We start from the raw sequence: 20,891 nt of genomic DNA, 5'->3' as shown, positions 1-20,891 counted from the left end.
TCCCCTGCTGCCCCTTACCTGCTGATGTGCTTTCGTTGCCCACTGGAGTGCTGGAGCAGCTGCGGTCCATATTGGAGGATTCAGAGGAGATGCCCCCGGGGCTACAGCCAGTGTAATCCATGTACTCATCTGTTTCAATGTCCATCATGCTTTGGGGTCCCTGAAAGGAAGCTGGGGTTCCTGAGGAAGCTGGGCTGGGTGCCATGCTGCCAACATGGGGGAGATTTTCATTTCTTGAAGTGTGGCCAATAACCTGCAGCAAGAAATTAAGACGGACTTTTCACACCATAAGCAAGATGTCAAGACCAAAGCCATCTGTTTACACGTTCAGTTTTCTCTGACATTGTTCTTCAGGGATAGTTGGAACATGTTGGCAAGTGGATCCTATGGCACTGAGGCTGGGAGTGGTAATCTTGGCACCAGGATCCTGGTGTGTGGATTCTTATGCATTTAGATGGGAGTGTGTACATTGGCACCGGTGCCCTGAGGTGTGTATCCTACTATACTTAGAGGTTGGGGGTGTGACGTTTTGCATTCTAGGTGGAGTGTGGGGCATTCAGAGATTAGGCGCGTGAGTCTTGGCTCTAGTGCTGCAGGGAGGGTACCTAGCAGCGCTCAGCCCAGTGCCTCTCTGCAGTGAGCAATTGACGGTGCATCACTACATATGTATCTGCTGCTTAAATAACCAGTGGATTCACCTGTGTGGGAACTCGGTCAAAGTTTTTCCCCAGCATCCTCCTCATGTGCTTCCTGGCGTGGGACGTCATTTGGTGCTTGAGTAGGAAGGAAAACTGGCAGCCCTCTCGAATGCAGTGGAAATGGCTGTTCACCTGGTTATACTTGCAACCTGCAGACACAAAACCGATACAAATCTGGTACATTAAAATAGCAAGAGAAAGGGTTGTATCAGCACACACTGGCGGTAGCGCCAGACTGCTGCCATACTGAATCCTGATCGTCTGGAGTGCTCTGTGGATTCTTCAATGACAGTCCGAGACCCAAAATTAAATCCTTCCCAAGCTGAGTAATGGGGAGAAAGGATGTGGTTGATTTAGACACAGGAAGTGGCCCTGAGCCAGAGTACCACCCCCATCCCTCTTGTGACAGAGGGAACAAGGGGGAAACGTATTATTAATGTTGATTATTTGCATTTTGCCAGCACCTAGAGATCCCAATCCTAGACCGGGACCCCATTGTGCTAGGTGGTGTACAAACACAGAACAAAAAGACAGGCCCTGCCCCAAGGAGCTTACAATTGAAGTAGAAGGTAAGAATAATATCAGGGATTGTTCCATGTTGGAAACAGCCAGCTCCTTTTGATCTGCGTGCTCTGGAAGCAGAATGATAATCCCTTTAACACCCTGGGCTGTAAGGCTCGTCCATCCCATCCCCAACCTTCCAGCTCTGACCAGTGCATGGTCCCAGGCCAAATGTGGAGAAGCCAGGGAGTGTTTGTTGCTACTCCTGGTTTGGTGACGTAGGGGCTGGTACCAGGCCGAGGGTAATGGAAACAGCTTACATGGATTCTGGCATGCTGGACCTGCCTCCAGACAGACAAGGAGACTCAATTAAACAGCCCCATTAGTGTTTTTTTTTTAATGGGAAAATGCTGGATTCTGCCTCATGCAAATCACTACGAATCTGTGTGGCTGATTACCAGACAATCCCCAGACCACGTCCTGTAGCTGAAGTATAGCTTGCTGCAGTAAAACCATAGGCATGTCTACACACTGACAGAGACCTATAGCTGCGCACCTGATGTAAACACACTCACAAACCTCAACACAGGGATACAGACGCACTTGCTGTACACACAACACAGACCGACAGAACAAAAGACACACTTGCATACAGATGCAGGAACACATTTAGCTGCCCACATCGACAGACATGCCTATATGGAAACATACACAGACACTCATTTACAGTCACGTGGAAAGACATACCTACATGTACGTGCCCACACACACAGTAGACATGGCATTGCCAAACAGCTCCTGAATCATTCGCCCTGTCTTTAAGGCGGAGATGGTGCTTTATGTATAAGCCAAGTTTGTGTTTGTTTAGATATTCCGGCCCTCCTCCCCCACACTCCTACCTCATCTGCCCTCCCCATCATTTTTGTGCTGTTCTTTGGGATGAAGAACAAACAGTGCTGGCGGGACTGAAACAGTATCAGCAAAGGGCAGGTGAAGACTTGCCCGTTGCTAGGGCAGCGGGGCGGGCTGAGTATCATATATCATCTCCCCGCTTTGTCTAGCCCTGGCTATCACCTGAAACACCAAAAGTTGAGTAAATAACAGCAACTGCTCAATCTCCTGACATTTGTAAACCGAGACCCAGGTAAGGACTGGCCTCGGTGTGTTGACACTTATTGCCTTGGTTACCATGGATGACCTATCGCTCAGGCATACATTTTTCATGAATTAAAAGCTGAAGGGGGAGCATTTTTGTTCTGGTTGTCATGGGTTTGTATTTTTTGGCCATTGACTCCCCCTCTCCTGCTTCTCAACAGAGTACTGGGGGTAGTCAACAGGTGGACCGTGGGCCAAATCCAGACCGCCACATGCTTTTGAATGGATCCCAGAATCTTCTTATTTATTATCATTATTGTTATTCTTTTATTATTATTTTTTCTTGAATCTGGACCTTGACATAAAATAATTGACTGCTTCTAGAGTAAGCTGTGTCCAGGGAGCAGTAGGAAACGACAAAGAGGCTGAGCTATCCTGCTGGGGCTGCTGAGGCCAAACCTCTGACCAGGGCTGATTGGTTTACTTAAGCCAAAAATGAACAATGGGCATGTGAGTCCCATGCAATGGGATGGAGGCTCTGGGGTGCTGTCTGTGGGGACTCTAATTGTTTTCCCTGCTTTTTGCTGGATGCTTTTAAGCGCTGACATTTCATAACTGCTTTGGTGCTACCTGATGAATCTAACTAGCGGGCAAACCTAGGAGCCCAGCACAGCGTCTTGTATCAGATATTTGGATGAGCTGACACTCTAGTGGAAGGCTGGCACTGAAAGAAGCTACTGCAGAGGCCAGGGGGGTGGAATATTTATCCTTTTGATATGCAGCCCTGGCAATGCACATCAAAGAGTTTCATCTTAAACTGTCTGGAATCAGGCAAAATTGGGAGGTGTGAAAATTCCTTCTCACACGAGGGAGTAGCAGTCATCAAAACAGAAACATTTTCCACCATTCTCTGTTTGCTTCCAGACTGAAAACATTTTCCCCTCAGCCTACTCTAGCCCAAAACAAGCCGCAAGTTCAGCAGAGCACATGGTGCAAGAAAAGACCTCGAACAATCAAAGGCGGAAGCTGCTCCTCCAGAGGCCTGGTCATTCCATCTGGAAGAAAGGAGCAAGGCCTACAGGCTGGCTTCTTTGAGCAGAAATGAAGAGGCCTTCCAGCCCTCTCCTGCCAGTGTGGAGATGGCCATAGCAACTAAGCTCACAGGACCCTGGCCCCTGATCAGAACACTGGGGATACAAGCTGGAGCCTGTTCAGCCAGGGCAGAAATGGATCTCATATACTCCAATATTTCGGCACCGAAGAGAACCTCGGTGGGGCACAACCCTAACTTCTCCTCTATGCGTGGGGCTGATGTTTCTCCCTTTAACTCTTTGTATCTTTGACTTCTGTCGGTTTGTGTGTCAGCTACAGTGAAGCAGTGCGGTCTACAATTTAGATGGTGCCACAATGCCTGGCTTCTGTTTCTGGCTCCAGAAGGCAGTGTTCTGTAATGGTTAGAGCAGGGGCCTGGGAGACAAGATCACTGGGTTCTGTTCCTGATTTTGCTATTAAAACCTACAAAATGATTGTGGCGAAATCAACCTCTGTGCACCTGTAAAATGGGGATGATAATTCTGTGTCTTATTTAATCAATCTCTGCGTCAAGTGCGTTGAGGCTCACTCATGTTCTGGATTATATAAATGAACAGTTACAAAGCCCAAGTGGGTCATTTTTATACCTATTTGGGCTACCCCACCCCAAGTTGGCCAAGACAGGGTCACGTGATCTAAATACATCCTTGATAGTGGATGTAGAAGTACTACAACTATAAACATTGAGGGAAAATTTCACTTACATTCTTTCAAAATAAGATAAGGTCAAATGGTCCCATAAGCTAAACTACCGGTGCCTCTGCCCAGAGAGAATATGAAAAATATTGTCAAAGGAAGGTTTATAATGACTGAAGTCTCTAGTGTATCGGGAAAATGGCTACACCCTGAGATTGAGAAAGCGACCCAGAGGGTGAGTATGCTATCAGCCGGAGCTGTCAGGCAGTATATCCCATGGCTTGGATGAACAAGGTGGGTTTACCTAGCCTGCCACACTCTTCCCGTTTGGTGAAGTACTTGAAACCATTGGCTGCTCTTCGCTCTGCCTTCTCATGTTTCTTCACATGCCAGGGAAGTTTGGTGGTGATGTTGGTCACAAAGTAGCAGCCAGGCCGAAGACAGTGGTAATGTCCCCGCATCCTGAACTCACAGTGCTGTAAGGAACCAATGAGACAGGTTGTTTTAGACTTAGCCAGCAACCGTACTCTCAGTTGCCTGCTGCAACTTGCTTTCTCTCTGAAGGTCACAGAGCCGTTAATGTCACAGGTGGGCAAGGCCTCCAGTTCCATGTCACACACTGTCCATTCTTCAAGGGGCACAGTGCATTTGCTCTTCATCGGGCCATCTATTTTCAAATCATAGGACTTCCACCATTTCCCTTGGGAAACTATTCCACTATCTAACAGGCAGCCTTTGCCGATATTCAACCTCCATTTGCCTTTGTTTCATTTCATCTCATAGCCTTACTTAGCGTTTACACTAGAAATAGGCCCAAAATCAACATATTCCCACACCCCCGCTCTGAACAAATACAAACTGCCTCTATTTTGGTCTGGAGCTGATTTCCCAAGTCTTGCTCTCTCTAATTTATACCCTTCAAATAGCTCTGTGCATCAGAGGCCAGATTCATTCAGTGGTTCAGCAGAATAACATTAGGGATGAATTGGCCCCAGGTTGTCTTCCTGTCTTTGTCAGGCTTTTACCTTTTCCTTTTCTCCTGCATCCTTTCCCTCTCCTCCACAGCCCCTGCCTGGCCCACCTCTAGGGGCACTCTTCTTGGATTACTCTTACCTGGTTTGGACAGAGACATTGGAGGGAGTAGTAAGCAAACTGGTCTCGCACATTCACCAGGTTGTTGTTGGGGTTGATGTGGTCCAGGCAGTGGGACTCTGCTTTGCCAGAGGTTTTGCACACGTACTTGCAGTTCCCGAAGAGACAATGGAAGTGGAACTTGTTGGCATACTTGCAGTCTGTCGCCAGACAGGGGTCACTGGAACACAGCCAAAATCCAGACATCATCCTCATTTCTTCCCTCACACCTTGGCTTCTTTCCCAACATTCACTCATTTAATTGAGGGGTAGCCCAAGTGCAGCCTATGGGCCACATGCGGCCCACAGAGCTCCCATGGCCAGCCTCGTTAACATGGAGCTGCAGCCTGCAGACACTATCAGCCCCAGCAGGCAGTGCACGCTCGTGACAGGAGTATGTGAAGATGGAGCACTGCATGCCGGGACCTGGAGCCTCTGGTTCCCTTCAGATCATGATGGGACCTGTTGAACCCACATTCTGCACCTTCCTGTTAATGGATGAAGAGAGCTGTGATTGGCTCCATTTTTTGCACAGATTAGGTGAAACACTCGGGCTGCACGTTGCAAATTGCCAGGGGAGCCCTTGGCTAAGCAAAATTTGTGCAACCGTGATTTATTTGATGACCTAAATTGCCTTGGTGCCTCTCCCAGGGCAGTCATGTTCCATTGTTTTTCGGCTGCAGTTTGTGAACTCTAAGGACTTGTCTAAGTCACAGTTAGGACTGTGGGGTGTGAATTGCAGTGCACACTAGCTGCGTTGTTACTCTCCCAGGTGAATGCTGCAGGCGCAAACGAAAAGGTACTTGTTTAAAAAGGACTACTTCACTGCGAACTAGGTTCCTTTTAGGTTGCACCTGCAGCGTCCACACGGGGGAGTTGCAACGCAGCATGTGTGTTTGTGTAGCAATTCATACCCCCATAGTTCAAACTGTGAGGCCATGTAAATATAGACTATGGGGAATTTCTAGGGCTTAGTATATAAGATGGCCAAAAACTCATCTTGTGCATTCAAGTCACAGTCCCCAGTGCTACCGTCCCTGCTCCAGGAGCTTCCTGTAGTAAGCTTGCTTGAAAGAAGACATAAGTGGGTCAATTTCTGGCCCAGAGAGACATGGCCTACCAGCCTAAGCACATGATGGAGAGCTAGGAGCTGCAGAGTTCTAATCCCAGATGTGACCCATATTCTTTCATTGGCCCTGAGCAAGTCACTTAACCTCTCTGCCTCTTTTTCCCCATCTGTAAAATGGAGATAACACTTGCCAGCTTCCCAGGAGTGTTATGAAGCTTCATGAATGTTTGCAAAAGGCTTTGAAGCAGAAAACTCTAACAAGGTGCTAAGTGGTGGTGTTATTTTACAGCTGCACTTAGGCAAATGCTTAGCCCTTGAATTACCTTGTAAATAATAGCAAACAACATTGCAAATGGGAGCAAAGAACTTCAGGAGACCTACTACCTTTGCACAGCAGCCCAGCTGGGATGCCAAGGCTCTTCCAAGGCAGGAAGTGATGCATCTGCTCCCCTTCTCCCCCATTCCTGGTTTGATCAGAGCATCTGAGCACTTTCTTTTTTTCCAGTTTATCATTTTTAGTGAGAAAAGGAAGATGCGCTGCATAGTCCAAGATACAGATTTGACGTTCTAACAAAGAGGCAGCAGGTGTTACTGTGGGCAGAGCCGAGAAGAATTTCCTTCCCAGGCGTCTGTACAAACCCATTTCTAGTTAGCTTTGCAGATGACAGTCCTTGCTTTAAGCGAAACATAGCTGGAAATGGCAAGTTTCACCTTGTTTCAGGTCAAAAATCACTCACTAAATTTCTCCTGGTTTTCATCACATATTGGCCCAATTTTGCCCAGACTCATCCCAAACCTGGTCCAACTTGGCCTCAAACCCAGACCAGTTTCACCAAACATTTTGCAAACATCGCCTAAGTCTAGCTTCGCAACAAAGCCTGGAACCAGGCAACCATGATTTCTTTCTGAAGGATTTGCAGTCTCTGGCCCATACCAATGACAATGGGATAGCTCAGTGGTTTGAGCATTGGCCTACTAAACCCAGGGTTGTGAGTTCAATCCTTGAGGGGGCCATTTAGGGATCTAGGGCAAAAATTGGGGATTGGTCCTGCTTTGAGCAGGGGGTTGGACTAGATGACCTCCTGAGGTCCCTTCCAACCCTGATAGTCTATGATTCTATGATTCTATGACAATGCAAAGCCCAATACCTTTGCTTTCACACCCCGGAGGTACAGCAAAATTGAGACAACATGTCAGCAGGTTTACCCTCCGCCCCTGACTTTATCTAAAAGGATTCCCAAATGTGTTCAAACATCCAGTTGGTTTTCTAAGTGCTCAAGAAGTCGTTTGTTAGACTTTGGAATAGCTGCTTTCCTGCAAGATTGGGGGAGGGCAGAAGTGCTGAGAGCACCCTGGGGCATGGAATAAATAGCCTCTCATTGGATCTGTCTCTCACCCAGCCGCAAAGAGAGAGCCTCAGGTGGACACAGAGTGGCTGATCAAGCATTGAACAGAGGTGAAGTGGGGAGTGAGAAGCCTCTGTCTACTCTCTTGGGGCTGAAGAGGGCACATGGAGGCTCTTGGGGCAGGCAAGACAATCATCCCCTTGTTCCCAAGGAACTCACTTCTCCTGGAACTGGAGGAATCCAGGTTTGACCTGAGGCTTGGCGTTCTCTAGGGAAGTCGTTGCCAAGGGTGAAGTTGCCAGGTTAGGCACCAATGCTGGGATCTGAGGCATCTGGGGTATGGTGGAAGCCAGCTGCTTCCAAGCTAGCAGTGTGGGGGCAGAGGGCACAGTCGCTGGGCTCGGAGTGGGCACATCCAGGGTGGGAGCGCTTGCCATAGTGACGGAAGTAGTGGATGGCGACGAGGGGGCCAAGGAAGTCTTGGTCTCTGCAGCACTTGGGAAAGGAGACTCAGAGTTTCCCTTCACAGCTCCACCCTCTGTTCGGAAGTGAAAACTGCAATGAGAAGAGACAACCGTTCTAATTAGAGAGAGCAAGCACACGCTGCCGACTCCTTGACTAAAAAAAGGGCAGATTATGGAGAGGCTGGCTAAGTGGTGACCAAGGGTCAGGAGAACATGACAACAAGCTCAGAGTACATGACAGGTGTAAACCATGACCCAAATTTTGAGAAGTGCAGGACAGCTGCCGAGCAGCCCCAGCTTCCACAGACTTTAGGTTCCCCCCCAAGATCTGGTCACAGACAGGGAGAGGAATTATTTAAGGAGGCACATGGGGGTGTAGCTAGGAGCAATGGGCTAAAATTGAGGTGAGCTATGTAGGTCTAAAATCTTCGTGCCAGTGAGAGCCACCAGTCTGTGAAGGCATGGGAACCCCACTGTTTGGGACATTGGTATATAGGCTGAAGAAAGCAGTGGAAAATGCAACAGGGAACAATCCTGCTCTGGATAGAGCCGATGGCCTAGAGTCCAGCTCTGTTTGCTCTGAGTTTCCTTCCATTTAAAACTATCCAGACTTCCACAGTCATATGGCCACACCCTGAAGTCCTGGCTCAGTCCTTACTTGGGAAAATCTCCCATTGACTTCAGTAAGAACTGTGCTTGAGTAGGGACTGCTGGAGGTGGCCCTTGGAAACTGGGGTAGAAAATATCTATTAGACTTTCTAATCTCTCTGCCTCCAGATAGTGCAGATGGAACTTGGGGCCAGTCCTTCCTTCACTGCTCTCCTTGTAGCAACAATGGGGCCAAATCCCAAAGTCCTTCTTTATGCAAGACTCACACTGGAGTCAGTTGGAGTTCTGGGTGCGGTATAGACTTCAGGATCTGGCCCACATGCAAGTACTTTTTGACTGCTTCAGTCTTGGCAATCCACTGCTCTCCAAAGTACTCTGAGGGCGACAAGAAGGGCCTATGTTGGGCTATATTGCCCATGCTGAGAGGGATGTTAGGGCTGAGCTGGCTGAATCCTCAGCTCCAAGCCTCTTGCCTACATGCAGCGAAGCTCTTTAAAGCAAACAGAGCCATGGAAATAGGGACCTAGAAAGCAGCTTCTCTCCTATGTTGGGTAATCAGGGAAGGTGCTTGTTAAACAGGATTTGCAGAGACAAGGGCGAGACAAATACAGTGGGCACCATTAAAAATGCAACGTTTGCCACTCTGCAGTGACTGCAGCACTGCCAACACCATTCCAAGAAAGGTGACAGGGGCAGTGAATGGTGGGTTTTTAAAGGGTGCTCCCATCTGTCTTTCCTATGTTGGTAATTCTTATTGCACATTTCTACAATGCTGGGAAGCTGTGTTCCTGGTGCATCGTCTCCTGGGCAGCTTAGGGGAAAACAGGACTGGCCAGTTCTCAGCCCTGCTGACACTGCAAACCAGATGAGAGACACATTTGCCAAAGGCTGAGCACAATGCCGGTGCACACTTGTTGTGAGTCACTGAAAATTAAAGAGTACGCCCAGCTGTTCTGCAGGCAATTCAGCCGGATATGTTTAAAACAGGACTGTGGATGCTCCAACCGCTGCCCTCTCAGCCACCATGCAAACCCACATTCCCACTCATAAAGGCAGTTACAGAATGAACTCCCATTGCAGTCCCGACCCAGCCTGCCTACACTGTGTGACCTTTGGGTTTCCCTGGAGTGTGTCTCTGAATTCTTGATCCTCCACTTACTTGGCATGTTTGATGGCCCCATCCAAGGTGCTGAAGAGGGCACCACATTCCTCCACCACGCAGTGGAAATGCACTTTATGGAGGAAGTCGCAGTGGGCATCACAGAAATCCTTCGTACCAAACCTGGCCAAAGGACACAAGCATATGGCTTACAAAGAGCCCCATGGTGGCAGTATCATTTGAAGGGAGTTGTGGGGAAACAAACAATGGCACATTAGTATTATCTATTATTTGTATTATCATAGCATCTAAACTTTTGTTTTTAACTTCCTGGATCCGAGGAGCTGGACAGGCCACAGCTCTGATGTCACTCTGTGTGTGTGCGCGCACACGTGCATATCTCTGGCACTATTGCTCCATTACAAGAACTTGGCATGTACCTCCACATACAAATTGGGAGCCTTAACTCTCTCATGTTGAAGTCAATGGCAAAACTAGCATTCACTTCAATAGGAGCAGGCTGCGGAGTTTTCCTGAAACAAAAGATGAAGAGTAGTAACATTCTAAAGCATCTGTGCACAAAAGCAGTGGGCCTGTGGAGCAAGAAAGAAGATGCAAATGGAAGGGGATTCTGACCTAGGGAGCACCACTCAAACCGAATGGGATGATTCTCACAGCTAGAATGGCACTGGGAGTGCCAAAAAAGGAAGAAATGTGGGGGTGGAGCCAGAGATCAGGGCTTGAGAACACAAGGAGTACAAACCAAAGACTAACAAGACAGGAGGACAGAGAGAATGAGTAACTCCTTGGCCAACTCCAGTGGGACTTGAAACTTGAGGTGGGTCCAAAGCCACACCTTCTGCCTCAGAAGGCATTGAAAGGCATGGAAAGGGGTTGAATCTAGAGTCAAATGTCCTGGCTTTTCCACATCTCTACTGAAACCACAGCGTAGCACCTTCGAGGGGGATTGTAACTTCTCAGGTGTCTACTGTGTAACACATACAGCCCAACAGGCATCATCAGAAAGTCCCTAAATTATACAGGAAAAGACAGTTACCCTTTTCCATAACTGATGTTCTTCGAGATGTGTTGCTCATGTCCATTCATCTTACGTGTGTGCGCTTGCCACATGCACAGGTGCCGGAAGTTTTTCCCTCAGCAGTATCCGTAGGGGACCGGCTCTGGCGCCCCCTGGAGTGGCACACATATGCCGCAGCATATAGGATGCCACCAGCCCCCTCCACCCTCAGTTCCTTCTTGCCGGAAACTCCAACAGTGGGGAAGGAGGGTGGTTCGTTGAATGGACATGAGCAACACATCTTGAAGAACACCAGTTATGGAAAAGGTAACTCTTTTTTCTTCTATGAGTGATTGATTGCTCATGTCCGTTCAACTTAGGTGACTCCCAGCAGTACCCCTGGACGCAGGTAAGGAGTTCACAAACATATAGATTGCAACACAGCTCAGCTGAACCCAGCATCGTCCTTGGCCTGCTGTGTGATAGCATAGTGGGCCATGAACGTGTGCACCGAGGACCACATTGCAGCTTTACAGATGTCCTGGATCAGAATATGTGCCAGGAAGGCCGCTGAGTCGAGTGGGCTCTGATGATTGGCGGCGAAGGGACTCCCAGTAACTTGTAGCAGGTCCTAATGCAAGAGGTGATCCAGTTAGAAATCCTTTGCATGGACACTGGGAGGCCCTTCATCCTTTCAGCTGTAGAGACGAAAAACTGAGTCGACTTACAGAAGGGTTTTGTCCTATCTAGGTAGAAAGCCAGAGCCCTTCTTATGTCCAAAGTGTGAAGGTGACTCTCTTCACTGGTCTCATGGGGCTTAGGGCAGAAGATCGGAAGAAAGATGTCCTGGCTCATGTGGAAAGTGGACACCACCTTGGGAAGAAAGGCCAGGTGGGGCTGGAGCTGGACCTCGTCCTTACTGAAGACCGTGTACGGTGGTTCTGAGGTCAGGGCTCGCAGCTTGGAGACTCACCTCACTGATGTCACTGCCATGAGGAAAGCTACCTTCCATGATAGGTGAGATAGAGAGCACGAGGCCAAAGGCTCAAAGGGCAGACCCATAAGCCTGGACAGAACCAAGCTGAGATCTCACTGAGGGACCGGGGACCGGACTTGAGGGAAGAGCCTCTTGAGGCCTCGAAGGAACATTACCATCATGTCATGGGAGAACACAGTCTGCCCCTGGATTGGCGGGTAAAAGGCCGAAATGGCCGCCAGGTGCACCTGGATAGAGGAGTGCGCCAGGCCTGGTTCCTTAAATGAAGCAGGTAGTCCAAGATGGACTGCACTGAAGAATGCCTAGCGGGAGAACCTCGTCCACTTTGCCAGGTAGGTCTGCCTAGTCGAGGGCTTTCTACTCTCAAGGAGGACCTTCTGGACCCCGTCCAAACAGGCCCGTTCATCGGGGTTCAGCCATGCAACATCCACGCCGTGAAGTGGAGGGATGCAAGGTTGGGGTGCAAGAGTCAGCTGTGATCCTGTGACAGCAGGTCTGGTTGGTTCGGCAGGGGTCAGGGAGGGATCATTGACAAGCTTGATAGCGTCCAAACCAGTGCTGGCGAGGCCACGCCAGGGTGATCATGATAACCTGCGCCTTGTCCCTCTTGATTTTCGCTAGGACCTTGCTGATGAGCGGAATGGGAGGGAACTAGTACATCAGGCTTCCTGCCCATGGCAGGAGGAAGGCGTCAGAGAGGGAGCCCTTGCCCAGACCCTGTCTGGAGCAAAATCTGTGGCACATCCTGTTCTGCCTGGTGGAGAACAAATCCACTTGGGGACTTCCCCACCTCTGGAAGATCATGCCGGCTACCTCTGGGTGAAGCACCTACTTGTGGGGAGAGGAGAAGTCCCTGCTTAGGTGATCTGCTAGCGTGTTCCTGGCACCCAGAAGGTGACTCGTTTCTAGATGGATTCCGTGGTCAATGCAGAAGTCCCAGAGACGTAGTGCCTCTTGGCAAAGGGCCGAGGATCGCGCTCCACCTTGCCTGTTAATGTAGAACATTGAGGCTGTGTTGTCCATGAGGACTCTGACCAGTCTGCCCAACAGGTGAGGTAGGAACACCACGCATGCTCTGTGCACCCCCCTGAGCTCTTTGACTTTTATGTGCAGCGTCGACTCCTCTGGGGACCACATACCTTGGGTCTGGAGGATGCCGAGGTGCGCCCCTAGCCGAGGTTTGAGGCGTCCAAAACCAACTTGACTAAATAAGGAGTGTTCATGAAGGGAACTCCTTCCAGGACTTTCCCGGGGTTGGTCCACCATTGCAGCGATGTAAGTACCATTGCGGGGATGGTGACGACCTTCTCCAGGTGGTCCCTGCACCAGTCTGAGGCCATGGGCCCAGCTGCGGTGCTGCTGATGTAGTCTGCATTGTAGGTGCTGGAGCCTGTCCCGCCGCTAGGGAACCTGAGCTAGAGCCCGAGTGGTCACTCCCTTGTGACCAAGACAGAGCTGATTGGTACTGGTCGCCCCTCCTCGAGTTGGATCTGGCTGACCTCGAGGAGCATCTGGATTGGGGCCTCGGCGACCAGTGGTGCTCAGCAGATCCGTGATGGCCCCAGGCTGGCGATCTATGATTCACGCTTAACGAGTGGTACCGGGATGTGGAGTGGGATCGGGAACTAGAGCAGGCTTGGCATCATGCAGTGATGCCACCCTAGGGGATTGGCGATGGTCCAGAGAACAGTACCGTCGGTCCCTCAACCTGTCCCTGGAGCGCTACTGGTGCCATGGAGATTCTGGGCACCGGCTCCGAAATTCCTGCTGGGGGGGCGCATGCCTCCAGAGATCTGCACCTGGTCATTGGCAAGCTGTGCCTTAAGCCTCTCTGCCCTTGTCCTAGGTCCGGAGACCGGATAGGGCTATGAAGCTTCTGCCTATCGCAGTCAGAAGCATGTTGGCTGCGAGAGGGTGACTGTTGGCGGGACATGCCCCGCGATGGGGAGCGCTGCCGGAAGGGTGCAGACTGTGGTGGTCCCAACGCGGGTTTACCCTGGGACTGGGACCCCGCAGGGGCCAGAGTGGGTGGCACTGGAAGGAATATAATGTCTTGCGCCTTTTGGAGGGCCTCTGGTATGGACGGCACCCGGAGCTGATGAAGACCTCCGCTGCTATCTGGGTTAGCTGGCAGGGAGTCGGCTAGGCTACACCGCTCGACCTTTGAGCAGGGGGTTAGACTAGATGACCTCCCGAGGTCCCTTCAAACCCTGATATTCTATGATTCTATGATCCTGAAGGGGGTGAGGAGGCACCCGAGACAGGGCCTTGGTCCACCCCAGACTTGTCCTTTCCCTTGCGGGAAGCTGGAGACCTTCCTCATCCCATCTTCCTGGGCTTCTTGGCTGAAGCCACGGAAGGGGACTGGTGCCGGCTCAAATACTGTACCAGCGGGGCACTGCCCTTACCCCGATGCCATAGCAGTGCTCCGATTTGGCTCCGAGCACCGTGACCTGGGTACGCAGACTCCATCAGGAGCACCTTCAAATGAATGTCACAATCTTTCTTCGTCCTGTGCTTGAAGGACTTGCAGATTTTGCACATATCACTAATGTGACTTTCGCCCAAGCACTGTAAACAACTATTATGTGGCTCGCTAATGGGCATGGGCCTTTTACAGCAACCGCAGGGACTGGGGCATACCCCGTCCCGAGGCGAAGTCCCTTTAGGGACCTACTAAGTCTCTAACTTAACAAATAGGTTGAAGTAAACTAGAGGGAAACTATATACAGTAATATTTGCAAGGCAAATGAGTTCGAACGAACGAAAAGCAACAGCTCTAGCTGAAGCAGCACCAGTCCCATACACCATCACTGGCAGCAAGAAGGAACTGAGGATTGAAGGGGCCAGTGGTGCCCTATATGCTGTGGCATATGCGTGCTACTTCAAGGGGCACCAGAGTCAGTCCCCTATGGATACTGCTGAAGGAAAAACTTCCGGCACCGGTGCATGTGGCGAGCACACACCTAAGTTGAACGGACATGAGCAATCACTCGAGGAAGAAACAACTTTCTGATGCAGAAAGTGGGAGGCTCCAACCAGAAGAGAAGCCATGCAGGAGCTGCCTCTTGCCACCAGGGTGGAACTAATCAAGAAGGCAAGAACAATAGGGCAGCCCAGTACCAGTGACTATGAGCTGCTTGGATTCACCATAGTGAGGAATGGCAGCATAAGGTTATGAGATTTCAAGAAAGCAAATTCCAAAATTCCAGGGACTTAAAAAACCTAGTGAGTAAGGTGCAACAGCAGGAAGTATTTAAACCTCCCTGGGTGTGGAAGGACTGGGGAATCTGCATAATTAATGTGTGACAGACTACAGTTCTTCTGAAGAGCAGGAATGCAAAACAAGCAGCAGCCTGTGTGGTCCCAGGTGGGACCTTAAATATCTGAGGTTAAAAGAAACAAAAGAAAGCTTGTACTGGAAAAGGAAAGTGGCAGGCGATCCAGAATACATGGGGTCACTTAAAGCTTGCAGGGAGAAGATAAGAGAGAGAGAGGCCCTGATAAGAGGAGCAATAACAGCACAAGTTAATGTAAACTAAAGGGGTCATTTTATCAGGGAGAAGAGGTACCATACTTAGGGAGAAAATAGGGCCATTAAAAAATGAGGATGGTGGGTAATGTCTCAAAAATGGATGAGCTACTCAACCGCCTTTTAAAATCTTCGTCTAACATGAAAAATAAAGACAAAGCAACAGGATGAAATGAAGATCTTACAGAAAAGCAGATACGGTAATGCTTAGAAAATGTAAATATGCACAAATCAGCCAGTCTGGATGATTCTCATCTGAGAGCATGCTGGGAATTAACTTTCAAACTTACTGGACTACTGATTTTTAAGTCATAGAGAACTGGGGAGGTGCCAGAAGACTAGCAAAAATAAATATGGTACATATTCTTTAAGGAAAAAACAAGAGTGATCCTGGCAAGTATCGTACCTCTGGTCTTAATGTCTCTTCCCAGTAAAGTCATGAAACAAATATTAAGAGAGGGAAGAAAATCATTAAACATCTAGAGGATAAAGGAACCATGAGCAATAAATAGCATGGGGATTATAAAGAATAAATCTTGCCAAACAAATTTAATTGCTTTTTTTGATAGAATTATACAATTAGTGGATGAAGGGCTGCAATATATTTGGACTTTAGTAAAGCATTTTGATACAGAGTCTCACATATGCTTAAAATTAATTCAAATTGGCTTGGATGTGAATACTGCCACATGGACTGCAAACTGGCTGAAGGACCATAAACAAAGGGTAATGACAAATGGCAATGTATTGAGCTGGGAGGAGGTATCTCATGAATGCTGCAAGGTTATGAGTCGAGTTAGGTCTGATTTTATTTAACATCTTCATTAGTAATCTAGGAGAAGGAGTAAACAGTACATTAACAAATTCACAGATGATACTAAATGGAGGAGCTGGAAGCACCAGTGCAAGGGAAGAGAAATAATACAAAGGGGCCTATAGAGACTAGGGGGAAAATATCACAAATTGAGATTCATATTTGGAAAAATGCAGCTAATACATCTGGGGGGGATATTCAATAGGCGAGGAACCTAGAAGGCAGTGTTGCAATAAGAGACCCAGAGAAACAGTGGACACAGTAAATGTGATACAAGTGTGCAATGTGAGATACAAAAAAGGAAGTGCAGTTTTAAGCTGCATACAGTCCCTGTGGTGTGATCGCACTGGAGTAGGGGATCCATTTCTGGACAACTGAGAGTTCAGCGAGAAGCAAACCTCGCACCAAACAAAAGAAATGAGCAGGGGCCTGGAGGGACTGATTTACAAAGTGAGATTCAAATAACTAAATCACTATAGCTTGGATAAATGATGATATGTGACTAGTCTGTGAATATTTGAAGGGGGTAAATTCCAGGCAAGAAGAGGAATTAACTATTGTGGTTCAAGGGGTATAATTAGGAGAACTGCAACAAAATAAAGAAAAGAAAAATTCAGGCAGCATATCAAGAGAAAAATATATCCTGACAGTGAAATGTATTAGGTAGTAAAATAATCCTCTAAGAGGCGTGGAAGCAACTACATTGCTTGGCATAGTTAAAACTAGACAGGATAAAACACTAGCAAACAGACTGCAGGGATTGATCTTGCACTGGTAGAAGCAGCTGGACTTCAGAGATCTTTCCCATCTTCAGTGTTTGCAATTTTATAATATGTTCACAGGCACTTGTAGTCAAGTGTGTTTTTGTCAGAGCACAAACCCATACATGTCTGTTTGGGCATATTCATGTGTGCTCAAATCATGTGTCATTCTGGGTACATATGTGCATGTGTGTCTGTGTGGATGAGTTCTATGCCTGTTCCATTTTCCCTGAAAGCCTCCTTGTCTACAAGAAAAACAGTCCCTCAGAGCAAGAACCAATTGTCTGCACAGTGCCCCCTGGACTCCCTGCTTTGTATCACTAGTCCACTCACAGAATCAGACAAGAGGCGCTAATTCCACAGCAAGAACTCTCAAGGCTACTGTGATCTTCATGTATTAACTGTGCATGGTCTAACACTGGTTCACTGCTGAAGCGCACAGCTACAGGATATCCTTCGGATTCACTGCCTAGTATACGGAGGAGGGTTTCAGAATGAATGTGCATGCCATAGCATTCAAGCCACATGAGAGCCTGTGCTGTTAGATACCACCCAAGGGCCACTTGTGGCCTAATCCTACAAGGTGCTGAGCACCTCCTGCAAGATATTAAGTACCTAATTCTCCCCACTGCAGTCAAAGGGAATTGAGAGGGCTCAGTGCATTGCAGGGGGTACTCAGCATCTCACTGGATCAGGACCTCAAATTAAATATCATTAACTGCATTGAATCCAGGTGGGACTGTAAGTGGTCTTAAAACTTGCTATAGGAGTTGGCCTCTTTGAGCAGGAAATAATTTCCCTCTCCCCTCTGCACAGTTCCATGTTTCCCTTACCTGCGCAAGTACATCTTCCAGGGCTCAGAGATTTTCTCCTGAACAAGCGCCTTCACTGCTTTGCCCAGGTATTTCATTGGCTCACCAGCCCCTGCCTGGTTGCCATCTCCTTCTGTCTTCAAGCTTGGCAGGTTGCCAAGGCTGGCATTGGACTGGTTCATCTGTGGCAAGAACACAGACACAGCATCAGACATGGGTCACTGGCCAATCTGGCTCCGCTCAAAAGCACACCATGAAAAGCCACATTTTCAGGATTAGAAGGAAAGATCAGGCAAGAGGTTTGCACAGGCTGCACATTGCTCCAGGATAAATCAATAACTCATCATCGCCCTTCTCCAGCACCCTCTGTTTGAGGCTCTCAAAGCACATACCATTAATCAAATCCTCTCAGCCCCTACATCACGTGTGGAAGCGTTATCCCCATTTTACAGATGGGAAAATAGAGGCAGAAATGGGCCCTACACTGAAAACCAGGTGGATGGACCCCTGCGCCTAAAGGAAAACTCTTGACTCCATGTTTCCAGTACAGGATTGGAGCCTCAGTGACTTGAGCCCTATAGTGGCAGAGTCAGTAACGGAAACACAAATTCTGGTTCCCAACCATCCTGCTCTAACCACAGGACGGCACTCTGTCCTATAAAATGATTGTAAGATATATTTATTTAAAGGATATATAAAATCCCAGTTCCATTGAAATCTAGGGGAAAATTCCTAATGACCTCAGTGGAGTCATGATTTCAGCCTCTGTGTTTTATGTACAGACAGGGATGTGTGAGTGTGTATTGAGAGCGAGAGAGACTCTCACTGATTCCAGTACAGAGTGCTGGTGGGATTAGGCATAGACTGTACAATAAAAGACATATAAGCTGAAAAAATGAAGTTACTTAATAATGCTTAGCCAACAAACTTTATCTCCTAATAATGTATAATATAATACCACAATTCAGTCCTGCTCACCTACTCAGATGAATAGCTCCAGTAAAGTCAGTGGAACTCCAGGCACAAACAAAGTGCAGTATCAGGCCCAAGCTTTGCATTTAGAAATCACTTCCCCCATCTGCAGATCTCAAAAACCTTTATAAACATTAATTAACTAACAGCCACCCTGAATAAACTGCATAACAACTGCCATACATTATGGGACCCCTGGCTATTCTGAAGCTACTGCTGCTACAATACATCTCTTAATTGGAGACTGTAACTCTCACCCTATGTCTACACTGCTGCTGAGAGTGAGCATCCCAACCTAGGTAGACAGACTTGCACGACTGTGGATGTGGCAGCTTTGGCAGTGGCTCAGGATTTCAAGCTGCAACTGGGTCTGAGCCCAGGTGGCCAGCCTGAGTCTGCACTGGAGCCACAACTGGCCACACTGCTATTTTTAGCACACTAGCTCAAGCCCCACTAGCATGAGTCTCGCTCCCGGTTGCGGTGTAGACATATCCTTAGAGGCTGGGAGTTGGAAATTCAGTTTGTCTTATTTCTTTGGAAACTTTGGAACTCTCAGTTCAATTTCCTGGAAGGGCATTTTTAAAAGAGAAATTCACACAAAGAAAGAAAGAATTCCTCAATAAGGAGAGAGACATTACAGAGCAGACAAAGAGGGGGAGAGAAAGACAGACACAGTGCTGTAACCCTTACTCTTGTGAGTAGTCCCACTGAAGTCAATGGGTCAGATTCTCCTTTGCCTTGAACTTTATGACCCCATTTAACCCTGTGTATACGTTAAATGATACCTATCTGATTCGCTAGTGCTTTACACCCACGCTGCACTTATTTTGCACAGGAGTAAGATGCCTGATTTGGGAAAGCATGTAAGCAAGTGCTTAACTTTAAACATGTGCTTAAATCCCATTGCCTTCCATAGGACTTAAAGTTAAGCTTTCCTCAGCTGGGGCCTTAAGGATGACTCAAGATGCCAGGCAATGGGACTACTCTCAGAAGTAAGAGCTGCAGATCCAGGACCACAGACTATGGGGAGGAAGGTATAAAGAGAGAGAGAGCGTGCATGTGTGCGTGTGTAACTAAGTGATAAAGGAACCACTGAAAACCAAATGGAGGAAAAAGCAGAATGGAGGAGAAAAGCAACATACAGTGAAAACGAAAAAATGGAGAGTAAAAGGCCAATGGAAGAAAAGAGGGAGGAGGAGGGAGAGCACTAGACAAAGTCACTTTGCCCTTTCTTGAGGGTTATATAGCCTTGCTGGATATAATGCCCAGAGCCAAGGGGATGGCAGTAGTTATGCCTCTAAAGCCTATCACACAGTAGGATATTAAAGTGTGGCTCAGAGGCTGCCCTGATCACTAACGCAGTTGTATACAGTAGCAAAATTAATCTCGCTATAGTAAAATTTATCATGTGGAAGGGAAAAATATATTTGAGATGATGTATAATTTAAGGAAGAAAGAAAAAGAAACTGTGCATTATTTAAAGTAAATATTCCAGAGTGTGGTAGAATGGGCTCAGTTGGACACTATTACTCATGCCAGAAAGGCGGAAATGGATGATTTTTGCTCAAAACTTGTAATTTCGTCTTTTTCTTCTGCTCTCTTTTACAAAAACAAACTCACCGGCCATGAAACAAATGTTTTACAGTAAATAAAATAGATAACTGTAAAAAGAGAGAGAGAAGTTGCCAGGTTCTGGAAATCAAATTTTAAAAAATTCTTTCGAGCCCTTTCTGTCTAGAAGGGATAAAAAAAAAAAAAAGGGTGTCAGGGCTGCGATATATTTCTTCAGCCAGTTCATTAAATTAATTCATAAGCAGGGGCTCTGAAATTACACCCAATGACAAATGGTCTCAAAATTTAAATGGTACAAACTCATCTTATTAGAGGCAAAACATTAAAAAACAAACGCATCTCCCCCCCCCTCGCCATCACGGCTTTAATTTCTCTTGGTGGGGGGAATGAAAGGCGTTTGATGGATGGCTCTTACCTTATTCATAAGCGAGGATAAAAGAGATGAATTTGCTGAGACTGTGTGGCCATTTGATTCATTACTGGAACACACAAACCAATAGGGTTTAGTTAAGACGTGCACAGGGACCATGAGCACTGAGATTAATTCCCTTCAAATTGTGTCCTCTCCCCCCCTCCTCCCCTACTTCCCACCTGCTGCATCTGGAGGAAGAGATGATGCCCATTCTCCCTCGGGCAGGTCAAGCTCTATGTGGTAGCTAGGATACAGGGGAAG

The 20,891-nt window shown here is 47.8% G+C and overlaps 1 protein-coding gene across 3 annotated transcripts in view; it reads right to left on the bottom strand.

Moving 5' to 3' along the window:
- The window catches only part of CASZ1 (castor zinc finger 1), a 263,964-nt gene that overhangs the window by 8,142 nt on the left and 234,931 nt on the right, over positions 1-20,891 (bottom strand). For all 3 annotated transcript variants that reach the window (XM_074975271.1, XM_074975272.1, XM_074975270.1), the window contains 8 exons: positions 20,634-20,697; positions 17,696-17,856; positions 9,801-9,923; positions 7,788-8,123; positions 5,136-5,334; positions 4,327-4,498; positions 699-847; positions 19-253 (listed from right to left, as the gene is read on the bottom strand). In XM_074975271.1, coding sequence (XP_074831372.1) covers positions 19-253; positions 699-847; positions 4,327-4,498; positions 5,136-5,334; positions 7,788-8,123; positions 9,801-9,923; positions 17,696-17,856; positions 20,634-20,697 — 1,439 coding nt within the window. The remainder of the gene's footprint in view (positions 1-18; positions 254-698; positions 848-4,326; positions 4,499-5,135; positions 5,335-7,787; positions 8,124-9,800; positions 9,924-17,695; positions 17,857-20,633; positions 20,698-20,891) is intronic.

The sequence above is a fragment of the Natator depressus genome, chromosome 18 (assembly GCF_965152275.1).
Source record: "Natator depressus isolate rNatDep1 chromosome 18, rNatDep2.hap1, whole genome shotgun sequence".
NCBI lineage: Eukaryota > Metazoa > Chordata > Testudines > Cheloniidae > Natator > Natator depressus.
Note: the sequence above shows the minus strand (reverse complement) of the source record. Positions and strands in the feature narration are given on the sequence as shown.